Source organism: Tasmannia lanceolata, unplaced genomic scaffold (genome assembly GCF_043159265.1).
Source record: "Tasmannia lanceolata isolate RefF3 unplaced genomic scaffold, GAP_Taslan_0.1 ptg000013l, whole genome shotgun sequence".
NCBI classification, from domain to species: Eukaryota; Viridiplantae; Streptophyta; class Magnoliopsida; order Canellales; family Winteraceae; genus Tasmannia; species Tasmannia lanceolata.
The window spans coordinates 9,253,391-9,271,131 of NW_027518690.1; the positions used below are offsets into that span (position 1 = coordinate 9,253,391).

Genomic DNA, 17,741 nt, shown 5'->3' on the forward strand with positions numbered 1-17,741 from the left:
CTTATCAATGCTAAGAGGAACTGTTACACACTACAGAATGCAGAACAAGGGAAAAAAATATCGCAGATTAAAGCATATGGCTTAATCACATATGTATTAATAAATCAGCAGTTAACTTTTCACACGGAAAGAAATGGAAAATCCAAAGCAAAATAGCGCATACAACAAAATTTAATGAAAAGAAAGAAAAAAGAAGCAGAGATATGTACCCCATTCTTCTTCTTCTTCTTATTCTTCTTCCCTCTCTCTCTCTCTCTTTACTGAAAGTTTACTGAGAAATGAGGACAAGAGAGCATTAATAAGGAGAAGGCCAAAAATTTATTAAGGGCAGTGATAAATTCACACCCTTGAAAGGAATAGGGGTTATTATTCTTTCAAAGAGGTAAATTTATCACTGCCCTTTATTAAATGTATCCATATAAAGCATGCTCTGTAAGATCATCCGGATTGGTTTAAAACATGAACAAATTATATAAAATTGCACTTAGGTATACTAAACACAATTTGCTAGAGGTAGATTAGACGACATTTACTTAGTTTATTGAGCTAAGGTGTATTTGATCAGATTGCAAGAACAGTATTCACATAAATGTTTCATCTCGAAGGCCAAAAAAAGAGTACCAGAATAAAATAAAAATTAGAGTTTGAGGAAATCCTAAGATTGCAAACATGTGCCTCAGCCATTCATCCAGGAGAGGGATAAAAATGGAATTCTTTATTTAGAGTTCGGGTGGGCGGTAAAAGCACAGGAAAGAGAAAAGGATAGAGCATCCGAAAAATTCAAAAAAATCGACTATTTTCTCAGTTGCTATATAGTAATAGATAGATAGAAGCATTTGTTTACAAAAATACATTGGCAAGCTGGCAACTCCGCAGCAAAAGTGAGAAACTAAATGCTTCTTTAAATAGTCGAGGAAGCCTATTTCCACTCAATTGTTTCAATAATAACACCCTACTCTTTGCTTAGCACTTTTTAAATCAGTTTTTGAGAGCATTTTTGGAATTATAACGAACTATAGAAGTTATTGAGAAAAGTGTTCAAGCAAAGGCAAAGAGCCACCATGAATCATGGGTGAGGAAATATTTCATTTTCGATTTGAATAATGTATACAACTGTGTATTAGAGGTAGAATTTGCTTATGGAGGAATGATAGAGGCAAGGGCGCCCTTGCATAAGGAGCCAGAAAAGGGCCCTAGATTGGATCCATATCATTTTCGGTTACTTTTTAAAATCAACTGTAAAGGTAAAATCAGTTACACTTAATGATGTGGAACCAATCAAGGGCCCTCTTCGGCTCCTTATTCGAGGGTGCCCTTCCCTCTATCATTCCTCTTTTTTTTTTTTTAAAAAGAAAAGATAACCGTTCATGTGCAAAGAAGATTACAATTGGGAATCAATGGGCAAAGACAACTCGAACTGCGAAACAGATCAGTGTCTCTCAGATAAATATTTCTATCCGACTCTAGAACTGATAGTCTAAGATAGGTTTTGAATCAAGGGTGTGGGAATATCATTTCTCTACAAGCAAACATTTTCATGCACCAGTGTTAAAAAATGGGCCAGCCCCATCAAAATAAAGAACGACGTGTAAAATTGTGGACCCACCATATATACATGTACTCGGTGGAGATTGCGGGACCTACTCTACGAAAGCATGAGGCAAAAATGGTGGGCCACACCCGATGCATGGTTTTCATAGAAGGAAAAATTGCCAATTGGGGACACCAAAATACTAGAATTGTCAACGGGGGACACAATTTTGAAAAATTGTTAAAGAGGGTTGATAATCCCCTTTTGAGAGTTTGATAACCAAAGTATAATCCCCTTTATACTGGAATACTGCACAAGCCACGAAGGCCCCACCAAAGTATACTAAGTGTCAAATGCACAACTGTAATACTACTCATGCATCACACAGCATGATAAGGAAATCTATGTGTACAAGTCAGCAACAGAAGTACGCACTGTGTATAGTGACATAACAAGTCAGAACCAATAGAATATACAAACACAGATTCCTCAGCCATAAAAAATGAAAGGATACATTGGCATGCCGGGTCCCAACTTACGAAGTTCAGAATAAAACCATGGAAAATGAAAGTATACATTGACATGACACCTTATACCACTGTCGTGATGAGCCGTAAAAAAAGGGTAGTACTAGGGGTGTAACTCAGGCCGGGTTGAGTCTCGTCGAGGCCAACCCAAACCCAACCTGATGCATTCCTACTTCAACCCGAACCCGACCCTCAACCCGACAAGAGTCAACCTGAACCCAACCTGCCCCCTGAATAACTCAACCCTAACCCGACCTGACCCAACTAGATCCTCTCCTTGCATTTCTTAATCCTTCCAATCCTTCCAAGAGAAACATCCATCAAATCTCTGCAACTTCGCAAAGAACAAATAGTCCCCAAAAATCATCTCCCATACAACAATGTTCTGAACCGGGATACACATTACAACAAATCCAACGGCTGCTGCAAGATGGAGGGATAAACTGCTATCAAGTTATGTGTTTTTTTATTTGACTAGACATAGCCCTCGACTTATGTGTTTTTTCATGCCCTTTATTCGAGGGTGCCCTTGCCTAGTTGCCTCTATCATTCCTCTTTTTTTTTTAAAAAAAAAGAAAAGATAACGGTTCATGTGCAAAGAAGATTACAATTGGGAATCAATGGGCAAAGACAACTCGCACTACGAAACAGATCAGTGTCTCTCAGATAAATATTTCTATCCGACTCTAGAACTGAAAAACATACCTCTATGGGCTAGTTTGGCTACCATGAATATGTTTTTCACATGGACTATTAGCTTTACCCAATGGTTAAGGAGGGTGAAAGACACGAGAGAGAGGAGAGGGTAACAAAAGCTTGAATTAACGACAAGGAAACAAAAAACTCCACCCAAAATATGATAGATTTTTGGAATTTGCTTATGGAGGAATGATAGAGGCTAGGGCGCCCTTGCATAAGGAGCCAGAAAAGGGCCCTAGATTGGATCCAAATCATTTTCTGTTACTTTTTAAAATCAATTGTAAAGATAAAATCAGTTACACTTAATGATGTGGAACCAATCAATGGCCCTTTTCCGGCTCCTTATTCAAGGGCACCCTTGCCTCTATCATTCCTCGTTTTTAAAAAAAAAATATATAACAGTTCATGTGGAAAGAAGATTACAATTGCGAATCAATGGGCAGAGACAACTCGGAATACGAAACAGATCAGTGTCTCTCAAATAAATATTTCTATTCGACTCTAGAACTGAAAAACATACCTCTATGGGCTAGTTTGGCTACCATGAATATGTTCTTCACATGGACTATTAGCTTTACCCAATGGTTAACGAGGGTGGAAGAGGGATCGACACGAGAGGGAGGAGAGGATAACAAAAGCTTGAATTAAATAGAGTCTCCTACTTTGCTTTATTTGGGATTTTTGCAAAAGAAGTCTTCTACTTTGCTTTATTTGCAAATAGAGTCTTTTCCTTTTAGAATTTGCAAATTGAGTCATCAAGTTTGAGTGAATTTTGCAAATCAGGTCTTGGTATCCGTCTGCGACCAAAATACCCATGTTAATTTTTTTTTGTCTGACTCAATGAAAGAGAACAAAATGTCATTACACTTATAAAGACAAATTACCTTATGAAAAACCAAAACACACATGATAGTCAAAGATAGGTTTTGAATCAAGGGTGTGGGAATATCATTTCTCTACAAGCAAGCATTCTCATGCACCAGTGTTAAAAAATGGGCCAGCCCCATCAAAATAAAGAATGACGTGTAAAATTGTGGACCCACCATATATACATGTACTCGGTGGAGATTGCGGGGCCTACTCTACGAAAGCATGAGGCAAAAATGGTGGGCCACACCCGATGCATGGTTTTCATAGGCGATGACTCATATAACTGAAATGGAAATGAAACAGAATCAAAACCATAGGAGATGACTCATAACTGAAAAGAGCAAAAGTGGACTCTCTTAAGATCAGTTATCTATTGTATTCTTCATAATAGAGCCATCTAAATGCGGGTATGCCACACTAGCTACAACAGCCCACCCAAAGCAACCCATGCACTGGAATACTGCACAAGCCACGAAGGCCCCACCAAAGTATACTAAGTGTCAAATGCACAACTGTAATACTACTCATGCATCACACAGCATGATAAGGAAATCTATGTATACAAGTCAGCAACAGAAGTACACATTGTGTATAGTGACATAACAAGTCAGAACCAATAGAATATACAAACACAGATTCCTCAGCCATAAAAAAATGAAAGGATACATTGGCATGCTTGGTCCCAACTTACGAAGTTGAGAATAAAACCATGGAAAATGAAAGTATACATTGACATAACACCTTATACCACTGTCGTGATGAGCCGTAAAAAAAGGGTAGTACTAGGGGTGTAACTCAGACCGGGTTGAGTCTGGTCGAGGCCAACCCAAACCCAACCTGATGCATTCCTACTTCAACCCGAACCCGACAAGAGTCAACCTGAACCCAACCCGCCCCCTGAATAACTCAACCCTAACCGGGATACACATTACAACAAATCCAACGGCTGCTGCAAAATCCAAGCAAAAATAAAAAACAAGGAGTTATGAAAACCACTACCAAAGTTTCTAATCTTTTATCTGTAGAAATCCACGTGTATTGACATAGCCCTCGACTTCTTCGCCAACATTTTAGGGTTTGTAATTGCTTCCATATTTTTTCACAAAGTCAACATCAGTCCTTTAACGCACCTTTTACTATCCTCTAGTTCATCTCCACCTTTGGAATTGATCAAAGGCCGTGAATGATCTTTGATCACGATGGAGAGAACTTCTTTTCTTCTTCCTCTCGTACATTTCAGAATGTTTCTCCATCAAGCTTCTAAACTCGGTTCCGGCACTGTTCATTCTTATACTAAAAGCAATAAAAAGCGATAAAAAGATAAAAAATCTTGGGTTGATTGTCGGGTTGGGTTGCCAATGCCTCAACCATAACCCGACTCGGATTAAACTTGGGTTCCCAACCCTAATGCTAACCCGACCCGGCCTACCATCAACCCAACCTGACAAAAAATTGGGTTCAAATCGTCGGGTTCGGGTTGAGCCCGACCCAAGTTGCACCCATAGGTAGTACAAATGGTGGGTATTGGCATTCATACCATTGTAGACTAAGCTCATCTAGGTACATATTGTTGCATTGGGATGTGATATTCATATGATACATATTGCATAAGTTTTTTTTTTTTTAAATAAGCTTACCAATGGGGGATGCTTGGTTACAATTCCGAATTCGCTATTACATGTTTGCTCTAGTTTTTGTTGTTTTTGATGTTGAAACGGTCTTTCTTTATCCATGGGCAATGAGTTTCGATGTATTGGGTGTATCTGTATTTATAGAAGCTTTCATTTTCGTGCTTATCCCAATTGTTGGTTCAGTCCCCTGCCCTTCGAGGATGTCCTCAGCGTCGAGGAACATGTACTAGGGTGTATGTGCGACTCGTTCAGATCATGATCTGGAACAAATGAGACGATTTTTCCAGTATCAATGACCAGTACCAATGAGTAGGATAGAATGGAAGAACAAGATCAACTGTATGGAGTTTCTACAATTGCGGGGCAAGGAATGCAACTAGAGGGGTGGATCCGAGGAGGGAGGGAAGTATGGCAAATCAAGCAAATATTGGTACAGGCCAGCCGAGACATAAGGAAGGCGAGGTCCATAGCATCAATCAGTCTTTTCCAATGTGATAAAGTTACATAGTGTCTATTTTTTCTTTGATAAAATAAGGGGTATTTCCATGGGTTTGCCTTGGTATCGTGTTCATACCGTCGTATAGCCTTTAGAGTACCGAAACAAGATTTTATTCATGATCGGCTTTCCCTGGAATGGTGCATACATGGATCATGGCATTCCAAGTGAAACTGATAAAAGAATATCCAATGTAAAATGTGTTGTTTGTAATGTTGTTCCATATTTAAATAAGTATCAGTATATGTTAATATTTACAAAAAGATCAATTGGAATATTATTAGTTTATTTTTTCTATGATTTCACATGACATAGAAGTTTCTTTTCCCAGCTCGGTTTCCGCACTTGAAACTCATCCCTTATATATTTTCAGATGCAATAAAATGTGCTGTTTGTAATGCTGTTCAATATAGTAATAAGTATTAGTATATGTTAATATTTACAAGGAGATAAATAGGAATATTATTAGTTTATTATTGTTACGATTTTAAATGGCATACAAGTTTCTTTTCCCAGCTGAGTTTCTGTTGTTGAAACTCATACCTTCTATATTTGCAGATGCAATGTAAGATGTGTTGTTTGTATTGATGTTCCATATTTTAATAAGTATTAGTATATGTCAATATTTATAAGAGTATTAATTAGAGTATTATTAGTTTATTTTTGTTACGATTTTAAATAACATACAAGTTTCTTTTCCCAGCTGTGTTTCTGTGGTCGAAACTCATCCCTTATACATTTTTAAATGCAGATGCTACTCACATTCAAGAGGACAGGCCAAGGATGTCAACTAGAGAAGGAGTGATGTAATAGTGATTTTAGGATTAGTTTCCTTTTATGCATTTGTTTTAAATTTCTAGTTCTGTGTTCGGTAAGACTTGAGATTGTCTTATTTTATATTTGCATGTGGACATGTTGAGATTATGATTATTTTAGGGATGGCTAACGTTAAATGTTTGCCAGCCCTAAAATATAGAAGCCAACCCCACCGCCCCCCCCCTTCACGGCTGGCTAATGTTAAACGTCAGGCTTTAACGGCTAACTCTAAAAGGATGTTATATTCCCCTTTTTTTTCCTTTTTTTTTTAATGACGTAGTGTGTCCCCACCCCCCTTGAATCATTTAGTGCACGTTTCCCACCCCCCCTCTCTCTCTCCACAACAGGAACAGGTGATGGGCTCCCAAAATTCTCTTCCTTGGTGCCCAAATCCAATCCACATGACAGTGTACCGTCCAGACCATAGGATGACCCAAGCGGTCCATTTGATAGGCCACATCGTACATAGGTTGTGTCCCTCAAGACCATTTCCATATGATGATCCTAGCCCTCAGATATAAAGAGAAATTGCTTATTATGGAAACCTCTATAGATTGGAGGGTTGTGATCATCCTATGCAAATGATTTTGGGGGGCACAACCCATTTACGTTATGGCCCATCAAATGGATGGCTCAGATCATCCTATGGTCTGGACAGTACACTTCATTTTCAAAAATATGGGTGGGGCCTAAATTGGGCCTTAATGTTACTGTACGAACCACACCATAGGATGATCTGAACCATGGACGGCTTGGATCATCCTATGTTGTGGACGGTACGCTTCAATTTGAAAAAATATCGTCGGGGCCTACGATTGGGCGTTAATGCTACTGTACGACCAACTCCATAGGATTATCCAAACCATGGATGGCTTGGATCGTCCTATGTTGTGGATGGGCCTTAATGTTACTTTATGACCAACTCCATAGGATGATTCAAACCATTCATTTGATGGGCCACAATGTAAATATGTTGTGCCCCAAAAATCATTTCCATAGGATGATCACAACCCTACAATCTATAGAGGTCAGAGGGCTAGGATCAGCCTATGGAATTGATATTTGGGACGCAACCTATTTACGTTTATGGCCCATCAAATGGACGGTTTGGATTATCCTATGGTCTGGTATGGGCGGGGCCTAAATTGTTCAAAGATGGGCCCACCATTCCCCCAACGGTTTCTGTTGGGCCCACCAACAGTTTTATTTGTGTGTGTGTGTGGAGAGAGAGAGAGAGAGAGAGAGAGAGAGAGAGAGAGAGAGAGAGAGAGGTCAAATGGTGGGAAACGTGACACATATAAGTTAAAGCCTAACGTTTAACGTTAGCCAGCCGGGGGGGGTGGGGAGGTGGGGGTTGTAAATATCAGCGCCCTTATTTTATTTTACAGTGAACTTTTCCTTAATGTTGGATTTTATTTCCACTTCATTGTTGAATTTCGGTTAATGTGACGGACTTCTGGCATCCGAAATCCGGGCCGTTACAGCTGCTATCTTCTTCATTTTCTTTTTGAGATGTCCATTACCTCAGTCAGGTAATCACATGACCCTGGGCCTATCCCAATGTACACCCCACACGCCTAAGATAAAGGATTACAAACATCACACATTTTCTTTTTGGATCTATGGGTTTATGTTTGAATCAACTAATTAGACCGCATACAAGAGGCAGAAGGGGGTCCCAATAAGTGTCTTCTAAGATGTAACATAACGGTTATTGATTTTTACTATTTAAACTTTTGATATTAAACATTAACTACACGCTAAGAGGCCAATATGACAATAAGCAATGACGAGTATAGTAACAAAGCTCATGTTATTATTTGCTTAAAATGTCGGAATGCATGAGTATAAATACGGACATGGACATAGGTAATCCTCCAAAGAAGCGATCCAACCGATTCTAGCAATTTCCCCCGGGTCCCCCAAAACAGAAAGAATCAGTGATAGGATAACATCCACTAGGAAAGTGGTTAATAGTGTAGCATTTGGGGGCATCAACATCAAAGGAAACCTGATCAGGGTCGACATCTCGAGAATCACCACCTTCCCTTATAATCTTCAAGTTTCCAGCATAACTTGCATACTTAAATCCTTCATCTGCAAAATGGCCACTCCCCATCTGAGGCCATGGTTCACTGCCAGGGTTGTAAACTCCCTCTCCCCATTGAATAACACTAGCATAATTGGCGAACGTAGAAGTGAAGAGAGCAGTTGGCTAGTAACCCACCTTTTTATTATCGTTTTCATATAATAAATACGGACATGGACATAGGTAGTCCTCCAAAGAAGCGATCCAACCGATTCTAGCAATTTTCCCCAGGTCCCCCCAAAAAGAAAGAATCAGTGATAGGATAACCTCCACTAGGAAAGTGGTTTATTATCGTTTTCATATAATAACCACCAATCTTTACTCACGGGATCCTACGGCAGAAATACAACATTAAACAAAAAAGTAATTAAAATAAAAGAATCAATATCTGAAGTCAGAAGGAATGATTCACAAGATACAACTCATTGTCACTCTATAATAGTGGAAAATCCCTTTAAGCTATTGTGTCTCCACCATTTGTCCCACAAATGACACAAATGAAATGGCCATGTTGACATCTTGAATTTAGGGCTAACTGATCGTCAATGTCTTGTGATATATAAATAACCAAGAATAAAAGTTATACTGACACATCGAGTGGGTGGGCCCGTAGAATCAATTCCTTCTTATAGCATAAAGGAGCAATTATATGATGCCGCATGTATTCATTTTTTCTAAAGAAAATATGAGACGGAAAACTTACAAGTTTTTAAAGTATAAAAGAATAAATAACGCCTTCTCCAGCAGCTTAAGATTTTAGAGTAACTGGTTGTTTCACATGGTATCAGAGCCAAAGGTCCTCTCCTTGATAGTAAAATTCCACATGCAATGGCCAAACCCAAAAGAGGGGTCACACGTGAGGGGGCTTTTGGAGTAACTAGTTGTTCCACACAAGTGAGGGAGTTTTTCAATATGAAAGTGCTAAGCCAGCACAAGGGACAGATCTATTTAAGCTATTAATTTTTTGAGGCTTTCGTGATGAATTTCGAAGGCAACAAATTGGAGGATACGAATGTTAGTGTGTTGAGGGGGTGGTAGAGCTTTTGCGATGGCCTAGAAGATAAGTCTCTTCATGGTATGAAAAATAGGTTTTTCAATTGTTCAAAACCTTCTCTTTCAAATTCAACTATAGGGCAGATAAATTAGCAGAATTTGGGGCCAGGTTTCATCATGTTTGGAGGGTGACCAACAGTGAGGCTGATCTGTTTTCGCTAAAGATGGAGTTGTCAGGCTAGCCTTGGAGTTCTTCGATGAGAGAGGGATAGGGACTTCGAAAAGCTAGAAAATTTCCTTTTAGAAATGTACTTGGACTTTGTTCCCACTTTTGTATAATGGCGGGGACAACTTGTCCCAACCACTATTCAATAAAATGTCAATTTAAAAAAAAAAAAAAAAGCTAGAGAATTTCATATCTATCATTAGGTTTTTGGGAAATCTTTAGATGAAAGTCTCCCAAAATCTTCCGACCTAATTGTGGGAGGGAAAATGCTGCTAAAGGGGAGAAAAGGGTGGGTTTTCTCTTAGTGCGCAGGTGTGTGGGGGTTCTCTTGGGATGAGAGAGAGAGAGAGAGAGAGAGAGAGAGAGAGAGAGAGAGAGAGATTCTGTTGGGTTTCTCTGAGCATGGTATTGGTTGAGAAGCAGAGGGAAAGGATTACGGTTTGTGGGTTTTGGGTTAATCCCATTGTAATTTTTGTAATTTTGTTTGTTATACTGAAATATTTTTCTCACCCATGGATGTAGGCATCTTGGCTGAACCATGTAAAAACTCTGTTTTTATCTTGTGGTTTGCTTTTATTTCTACTTTTCCCTTTATTTGTGCATGATGGGATCAGATTTTGTGGGGTGGGAATGAGGATAAGAGAGGAATTGCTTTGGTCAAATGGGAGGAGGTTTGTGTCCCCATTAAGTTGGGTGGTTTGGGTATCAGGAGAATTAGAGATTTTAATCATGCACTCTTGGGTAAATGGTTATGGAGATTTGGGGATGAGCATGATCGTTGGTGGGTCAAGGTCATTAGAAGTAAGTATGGATGTGATATGGGGAGATGGGAATCCTTGGACTTGTTTGAAAAAAAAGGGTTGTCGGTTTGGAGAGACATTCTAAAAATCTCTTCTCTTTTCAAGTCAAAGGTTAGATTTAGAGTGTATAGGGGTGATAGAATATCTTTCTGGCAGGATGTGTGGTGTGGGGATGTGTCCTTTAAGTGTCGTTTTCCAAGATTATTCAATATGGCTTCAAATAGGGAGGCTTTTGTTAGCGATTGCTTTGAGTGGAATGATGGTGTTCTTGTGTGGAACCCTGGGTTTAGAAGATCATTTTTTGAGTGGGAGGTGGAATTGATCTCTAGCCTGCGGGCCCTTCTTGAGGGTTGTTACATTAAAAGGAATGGGGAGGATAAAAGGCTTTGGATTGAGGAACCTTCTGGGACTTTCTCGGTTAAATCTTTCTATAAAAGTATTATGCCCATTTCTAACCCTTCATGTTCGGCAAAGGTATGGAAATTTCATTGCCCACCTAGAGTTTGTATCTTTGGTTGGGCGGTTTGTCGTGATAGAATACAAACTATTAATTTTCTGAGAAACCGTGGTATGTGGCTTATTGATCATTGCCCACTATGTCTGCATGATGGGGAATCTGTGGATCACTTGTTTATGCATTGTTCGTTCACTAGGCTCATATGGCAATTCATCTTCATGAGATTTGGGATTTGTTGGGTTTTTCCAAAATCTATTCCGTCACTTTTGCACCAATGGGGAGGGGTTCCTTGGAAGGAAAAAGAAAAAACCTTGTGGAATTTTTGTTTACTTGCTACGTGGTGGTCTATATGGAAGGAGAGGAACTCTAGAGTCTTTGAGGGGAAAGCCATGAATCCTCATTGGATTTACTTGAAGATCATCACCTTGGTTATATCTTGGGTGAGATGCCTCCCATCCTTTCGGTTTGTATCGGCTTTTGATCTTTGGGAAGGTTGGCGGGAGGTGTGCTTTAGTGTTGAGCGCAGAGATCTTATTTTGCATAGGTGGAAGCCCCCTGCTCAAAACATGTATAAGGTTAATTTCGATGGTGCGAGTTCCGGCAATCCGGGTCCGGCAGGAGTGGGAGGGGTTTGTCACAATGATAAGGGGGATGTTATGTGGGCATACTACGGCTCTATTGGTGTGTCTGATTCCTCGGATGCGAAAGTAAGGGCGGCACATTTTGGCATTTTGAATATTGATAGAAGGTTGATGGATCAAACCATTGTTGAGGGAGATTCGTTAAATGTGATTCGTTGGTTGAAAGGTGGGGTGGCTCCTCCGTGGAGATTTCTTTCCATTTTTGATGAGATTGAGGACTTAACTGCGGGGTCCGCTATCGGCTTTCAACATGTTAGAAGATCGGCAAATGATAAGGCGGATGCGCTAGCTAAGCGTGGTGTCTCCGGTGGTTCTATTCTGTGGTTCGACCACCTTCCTCCCTGAAAGGGGTTTTCTCTGTATTTTGTTTTTTCTTTGTTCCTGTTTCTTTCTTGCTTCCTATTGTAGATATGGGTGGTCCATCTCGGCCTCCTAAATTTGCTATATATTATTATTGCCATTTCAAAAAAAAAGATGGGATCAGATTTTGCTCGACCGATTTCTCAACACTGTTGAGTGAGAGGGGGGAGCAATGACTCAGCTTTAATAAAGTAAAAGATTATATAAAATCATACGGTGGAATTAGTTTTTTTTTATGGGTATGGTGGAATTAGTTAAGCTTCGTTAACTAGATCGCACTATGATCCCAACTACAAAAGCATGACCTCTGCCCGTACATGCTTATTTAAATGAAATGCTCCAAATCATTGAGCTTATTAAAATGCCTGATACTCAAGGCCATGGTTCTTCATTTGACCGGCCCATCCCAAAGCATAAAACAAGCAGTTGGTGTTTCGATGCCGAATGTGTAATGGTATGGGATTTATCATGTCTCGCATATATAGTTCGGCCAGCATATTTCTTGTTGGTATTAATTGAAAAATGTCAAGTCTGTGGAGATTTTTGTGATTGACTTAAGGAAAGCATTGGCAATTAAGGCTAATTGGATTCGCTATTGCATGGACGTGAGGGTGCTGGTATAGTTTAAATTCCATTTAAAACTTGACCCTAGTTTTTGCACCAACTGCATTCTGAAAATCACTCTTTGTCAGCACCAATTGCAGCCCCAAAATTACTCCTTATTTGGTACACAATACAGTCCAAGGATCAGCCTTATTAGCTCAATTTTCAGCTCATATTCTTTTAGTTCAGCTTTGGATTTGCATATTGTAAATAAATTTCATAGATTATGAAAAACTGTGTTTGAGTCTGTGTGCAGCTGCATATAAGGCATTACGTGTGCATATATATGCATAAGAGTGTGTGAATATAAACAGCTGTATATGTGTATTCACGAGTAAACGAATGTGTACTTGTGGGAGTGAGTGTGTGTATCCATGCATATAAGAAAGAATACATGTGATTACGAAAATACATGTGGCTGTGGGTGAATGCCCCCCACAGCCATAGATATGCTAATGTTGTGTCATTTCTGTATTTTCAACTGTGATGATTCATTTTCAGGAAGTTTCTCCTTTATTCAAGTTAACTTAGGAGTAAATAGTGTCGTGGCTGGATGTGTAAGTTAGGATTTATGAGATGCTTTATATCAAGTTGGGTGGTTTTATTTCAAATATGCTATAAAAAGAAGGTGATTTACAGCGACTTTAATCCACCATCATTGGTCCAATTCCATTTATGGTTCAATTTCTGTCTGGTAAATTTTACAAAATCGGCTCATTCAATTTCCAGTTTTATTGTATTATTGTACATATGCAGGTGAATTTTTTATATAGATCCATGTACATGAATATACGTGTGTACATGTTTTTCTTAGACATTGGGCTCACTTATTGGCGTCATTGTTAAGAGCAGAGAATAGGTATTGAGAGAGAGCTTCACGGAGCTTGATAAGTGTGCAGAAAATTGAATTTTAGAGAGATGTGTAATAGCACTAGCTGATTCCTTATGTTTTGATGTGTATATTATGGGCTTTGTGTTTAATCAGGAGGCATTAGAGTGCAGTGTTATTTCATTTTTGCAATGAAATGCATTATATAGATACAGGAAGAGGTTTGTGTTGAAAGTATCTAGAGTATATGATTGGATTCTTTCTTTGGAATGTTGTCTTTGGATCGCTCATTTTACAAACAATAGACTTTTATACTGTTTTATGGCAAGAGAATCCTTCCTTCACTGAATGTCTTGATATTTGATTAATTCCAAGTTGTCTCCTTTGTTATCTAGCATATAGAAAAAGATACTAGTTTGGCCATGATTAAATAAGCTCAACCTGAGTATTCCATATGGTCATTGTATCGCTATAAAAAATAAAAAAAAAAGAGAAGAAGAAAACAATGGAAGTTATATCACTCTAGGGGATGCATTGCATTTTGTTGTTGTATCCTCATCTGTAAACTTGGCGAGCAAAGGAAAATACAGTTGCTGTCTTATATGGTCATAAACTTGGCAGTTGTGATTTTGGCTAGGTTAAAGATACATAACTGTGTATTATGGTTTCTATGCTTTATAATAATGACTTGGTTGATGTTAAAAGACATATATCTGCTATCAGCAAGTGCATAACTGCTGCCCAATAGTCCTATGTTGTATAATTGTGATTTTTGTTTGATTTTAAAAAGTACGTGACTGCTGCATAGCTGCTGCCCTATATTTTATAGGCTTTATAATTGCGATTTGGATTGAGCTAAAGAGCATATATTTGCTGTCTATTATGGTATAACTACTGTTCTTATAAGTTGTACACCCAGTAATTGTGATTCATACTTTGCTTAGCACGTGATTTGTTGTTATGATCTGAAAATATCACTTTGATTTTATGCTCCCTTCCTCTTTAAGGGCGATGAAGGCGCTAGCCCAAGCCCATCCTTTGAAGACTTGCTTAATCCGAGTTGAGTCTCCCCTCTTTACTTGGTGGACTTTCCGAGTCTTTTAGACACCTTTAGATAGATTATTTTTCCTCATTTAGGGGACCATTGTGGTCTCATTAGCAAGTTCCATTAGGAGACATGTTTTGTCTCATTAGGCCATGCTCTTTTGGAACTAAGCCTCATTTAGAGCCTACCCTCAGGGAAGTTGCCTTGATTTTGACAGATAGTGTACCCATAGGAGGCATGCCTTGCCTCATTTATGGAGCCCCTATTTGGAGACAAGCCTTGTCTCATTTAGAGGGTTTCCATTTTTAGAAGGCTTACCCAGTCTTATATTAGAGCAGCTCATTTTAGAGAGTCTTTGACTCATTCTCCCTTTAAGTTGTAGTATTAGAGAGCCTTTGGCTCATTTGTCTTCTTTAGTGGTTTTTATTAGAGAGTCGTCGACTCATCCATCCTTCAGGTAGTGTTATTAGAGAGTCTTTGACTCAGTTGTCTTTAGGTGGTTATTAGAAAGTCTTTGACTCATTTGTCCTTATTAGGGAGTCTTTGACTCAGTTGTCTTGTTCAGACAGTTATTAGAGAGTCTTTGACTCATTTGTCCTTAGTAGGGAGTCTTTGACTCAGTTGTCCTGCTTAGCAGTATTATTAGAGAGTCTTTGACTCATTTGTCCTTGTTATGGAGTCTTTTACTCACTCGTCCTTTAGCGATATTATCAGAGAGTCTTTGACTCATTCATCTTTTCATGGTATTATTAGATAGCCTTAGACTTTTTTGTTCATCTCCTTGGCATTATTAGTTAGGAATTTCTCCTTTAAGAGTTGTTACCTCTTCTTTATTAGAGACTGGCATAGTCTCACTAGAGCTTTGTTTGTTTAGAACCTTAGATTGTTTTCGGTATCTTTGACATTAGCTTTTTCGGTTTAGGGGTTTCCCCTGTTGGCCCTAGGGTTTGGCCCTAGGGTGTTGCTTCGCATTTTCCCTTAGGTCTTTGACCAAAAGGGTGAAATCAGAAATTTAAAATCCAAAAGCTCTAGAAAAGCTTTTAAAATCTAAAAATCATTTGAAACATTTAAAAATCCCAAAAACATGTTAAAATACTTAAAACTCAAAAACTTTAGAAATTTAAAACATAAAAAACATTCGAAAACTTTAAAAAAAATCTAAAGTGTTAAGTTTTAATGGTAGTTAGGAGTGTTCGACTTCGAACTACGTTGGCTTGATCCTCTTCCACGATGTACGTAGTGCAGCTTGGGATTTATATCCCAAGTCCAGCCAAACTTTTTATAAATAATATTTTAAACCTTCTTCAAAAACCTTTAAAACCTTGTTTTCAAAAGATCTTCCTCTAAAGTTAGGAGTTTCTCCTAGATAGAGAGTTTTAGAGTTAGGAGTTTCTTTTTTATAGGGTGTTTGATTGTTTGTTTGTTGTGTGCTTGTTTTAGAGTTAGGGTCTGTCCTAGAGTTATAGGAACGCCTCTGTCCGGTCAGTCGGCGATCCACATCGCCGAGTGATGACTAGAGTAGGATACGTTAGTCCACCCTTTATTTTCCTTAGGAAACACAGCCTAGTTACACATAGGTTGTAGGAACCACCTGCATTAGCTTAGGGCTAATCTGCATTTAGTTAGGGCATATAGGGTGTCCTAAAATCCACAATTCACTGGAATTTAAATAATCGTACAAGAAACTTTAATAACTGGTCCGGTTTTTTAGATCGAGTCTAGGATAGAGGTCTAGGTGTCTTAGGCATCATAGCTTAGAATAGGCGCGAAGAACTACGTTGCTCTGATTCTTGCGGAGGCGGGGATACGTAGGCTTCTTTAGATGAACATCAGACCATCCGAGGACTCGGGCTTAATCATTAGAGTCTTAGGATTTGTTATGATTGTGTGTTTTGCTATGTTTTCTTACTTTCTTGTACAGACTTTATACCTTTAGCTGTAGCATGCATGTGTTTGTCCACCAGAACTTAGACACCCATTAGGCATGTCACTCATAACCTAGTTGTGACTAGGTGACACTTCTTCCATTTATTTGGTATGTGCTTATTATTTCATCCCCTGGTCATGCATGATTAGGTAGACGTCTTTCAGGAGATATTTTGTTTCCATTTTAGATGATTTTCACCCAAAATTCTTTGGAGTTAATAAAAAATGGCATAAGAGACCAAGTGTTCGCACTAGGGCGAATTGGGGGTGTTCTTCGGACCTTCCCCATTCATAATCAGGCACGAGCCCATATATATTTCTGGTTATCCATTGCACAGAGGAGTTGACTTTGGGGTTCCATGGCCTATCCATGGATGGCGACTCTGAGTTCATTTTGGGTATGTCTTGGTTTCGAGCTTTGGCTCCGGATCAAGACATATCTCTTTCTTTTTATATCGCCACTCGTGCTATGCTATGAGGGTGGCACCGTTTCGAGAGTTCCTTGGTAGAGCTCTCCTTCACATTATGGAGATCTTTGAGGATTGCAGAGGATCTCGTGTCCTTCGCACTTGTCCTCGGATCGGGGTCCACATATGGTAAGATTGTCGAATACTTACAATTTTGTGGTTATTTTGTATCTAACTCCGATTCTAGTTTATTTGTGAAGAAAGACAAATGCTTGCTTGTTATTGTGCTTCTTTACGTCAACGACATGATAGTTACCGGCAACAATGATGTTGAGGTTGCAAAGCTAAGGGTGGAGCTATCTATTCGTTTTGAGATGAAGGACTTGGGAGAGCTAAGTCACTTTCTTGGCTTGGAGGTGGAGATCTTGAAGGATGATGTGCTAGTTTCTCAAAAAGGCTATGCGGAGAAATTAGTTGGAAGATTTGGGATGAATCAAAGTAAAAGATCATCTACTCCTCTTGATCCCAACATAAAGGTAAGGCGGGGAGAAGGCAAGCTTCTTCCGGATGCACGGCCATATCGTGCTCTTGTGGGTAGTCTTATCTACTTGACTATCACAAGACCCGATATTTTTTTTTCCGTTGGGCTTGTTAATCGCTATATGCAAGCGCCACGGAAACCACACTTGGAGGCGGCAAAGAGGATTTTGAAGTATGTGAATTCTGCCCTTGACTTTGGGTTACTTTACAAGAGAGGAGTTGATTTTATGTTGAATGGATTTACCGATGCCGATT

At 39.1% G+C, this 17,741-nt stretch overlaps 1 protein-coding gene across 2 annotated transcripts in view; it reads right to left on the reverse strand.

Annotated features, from left to right (window-relative positions):
• The window catches only part of LOC143889724 (protein neprosin-like), a 31,479-nt gene extending 27,379 nt beyond the window's left edge, over positions 1-4,100 (reverse strand). Inside the window, exons 1-2 of one of the 2 annotated variants that reach the window (XM_077394036.1) lie at positions 3,278-4,100; positions 210-271 (exon numbers count right to left, since the gene is read on the reverse strand). In XM_077394036.1, the coding sequence (XP_077250151.1) occupies positions 210-214 (5 nt within the window). In that variant the 5' untranslated portion in view covers positions 215-271; positions 3,278-4,100. Of the gene's footprint in view, positions 1-209; positions 272-2,763; positions 3,016-3,277 lie in introns of those variants that run through there. The other variant, XM_077394037.1, reaches the window with a different exon arrangement.
• Positions 4,101-17,741: the final 13,641 nt, after the last annotated feature.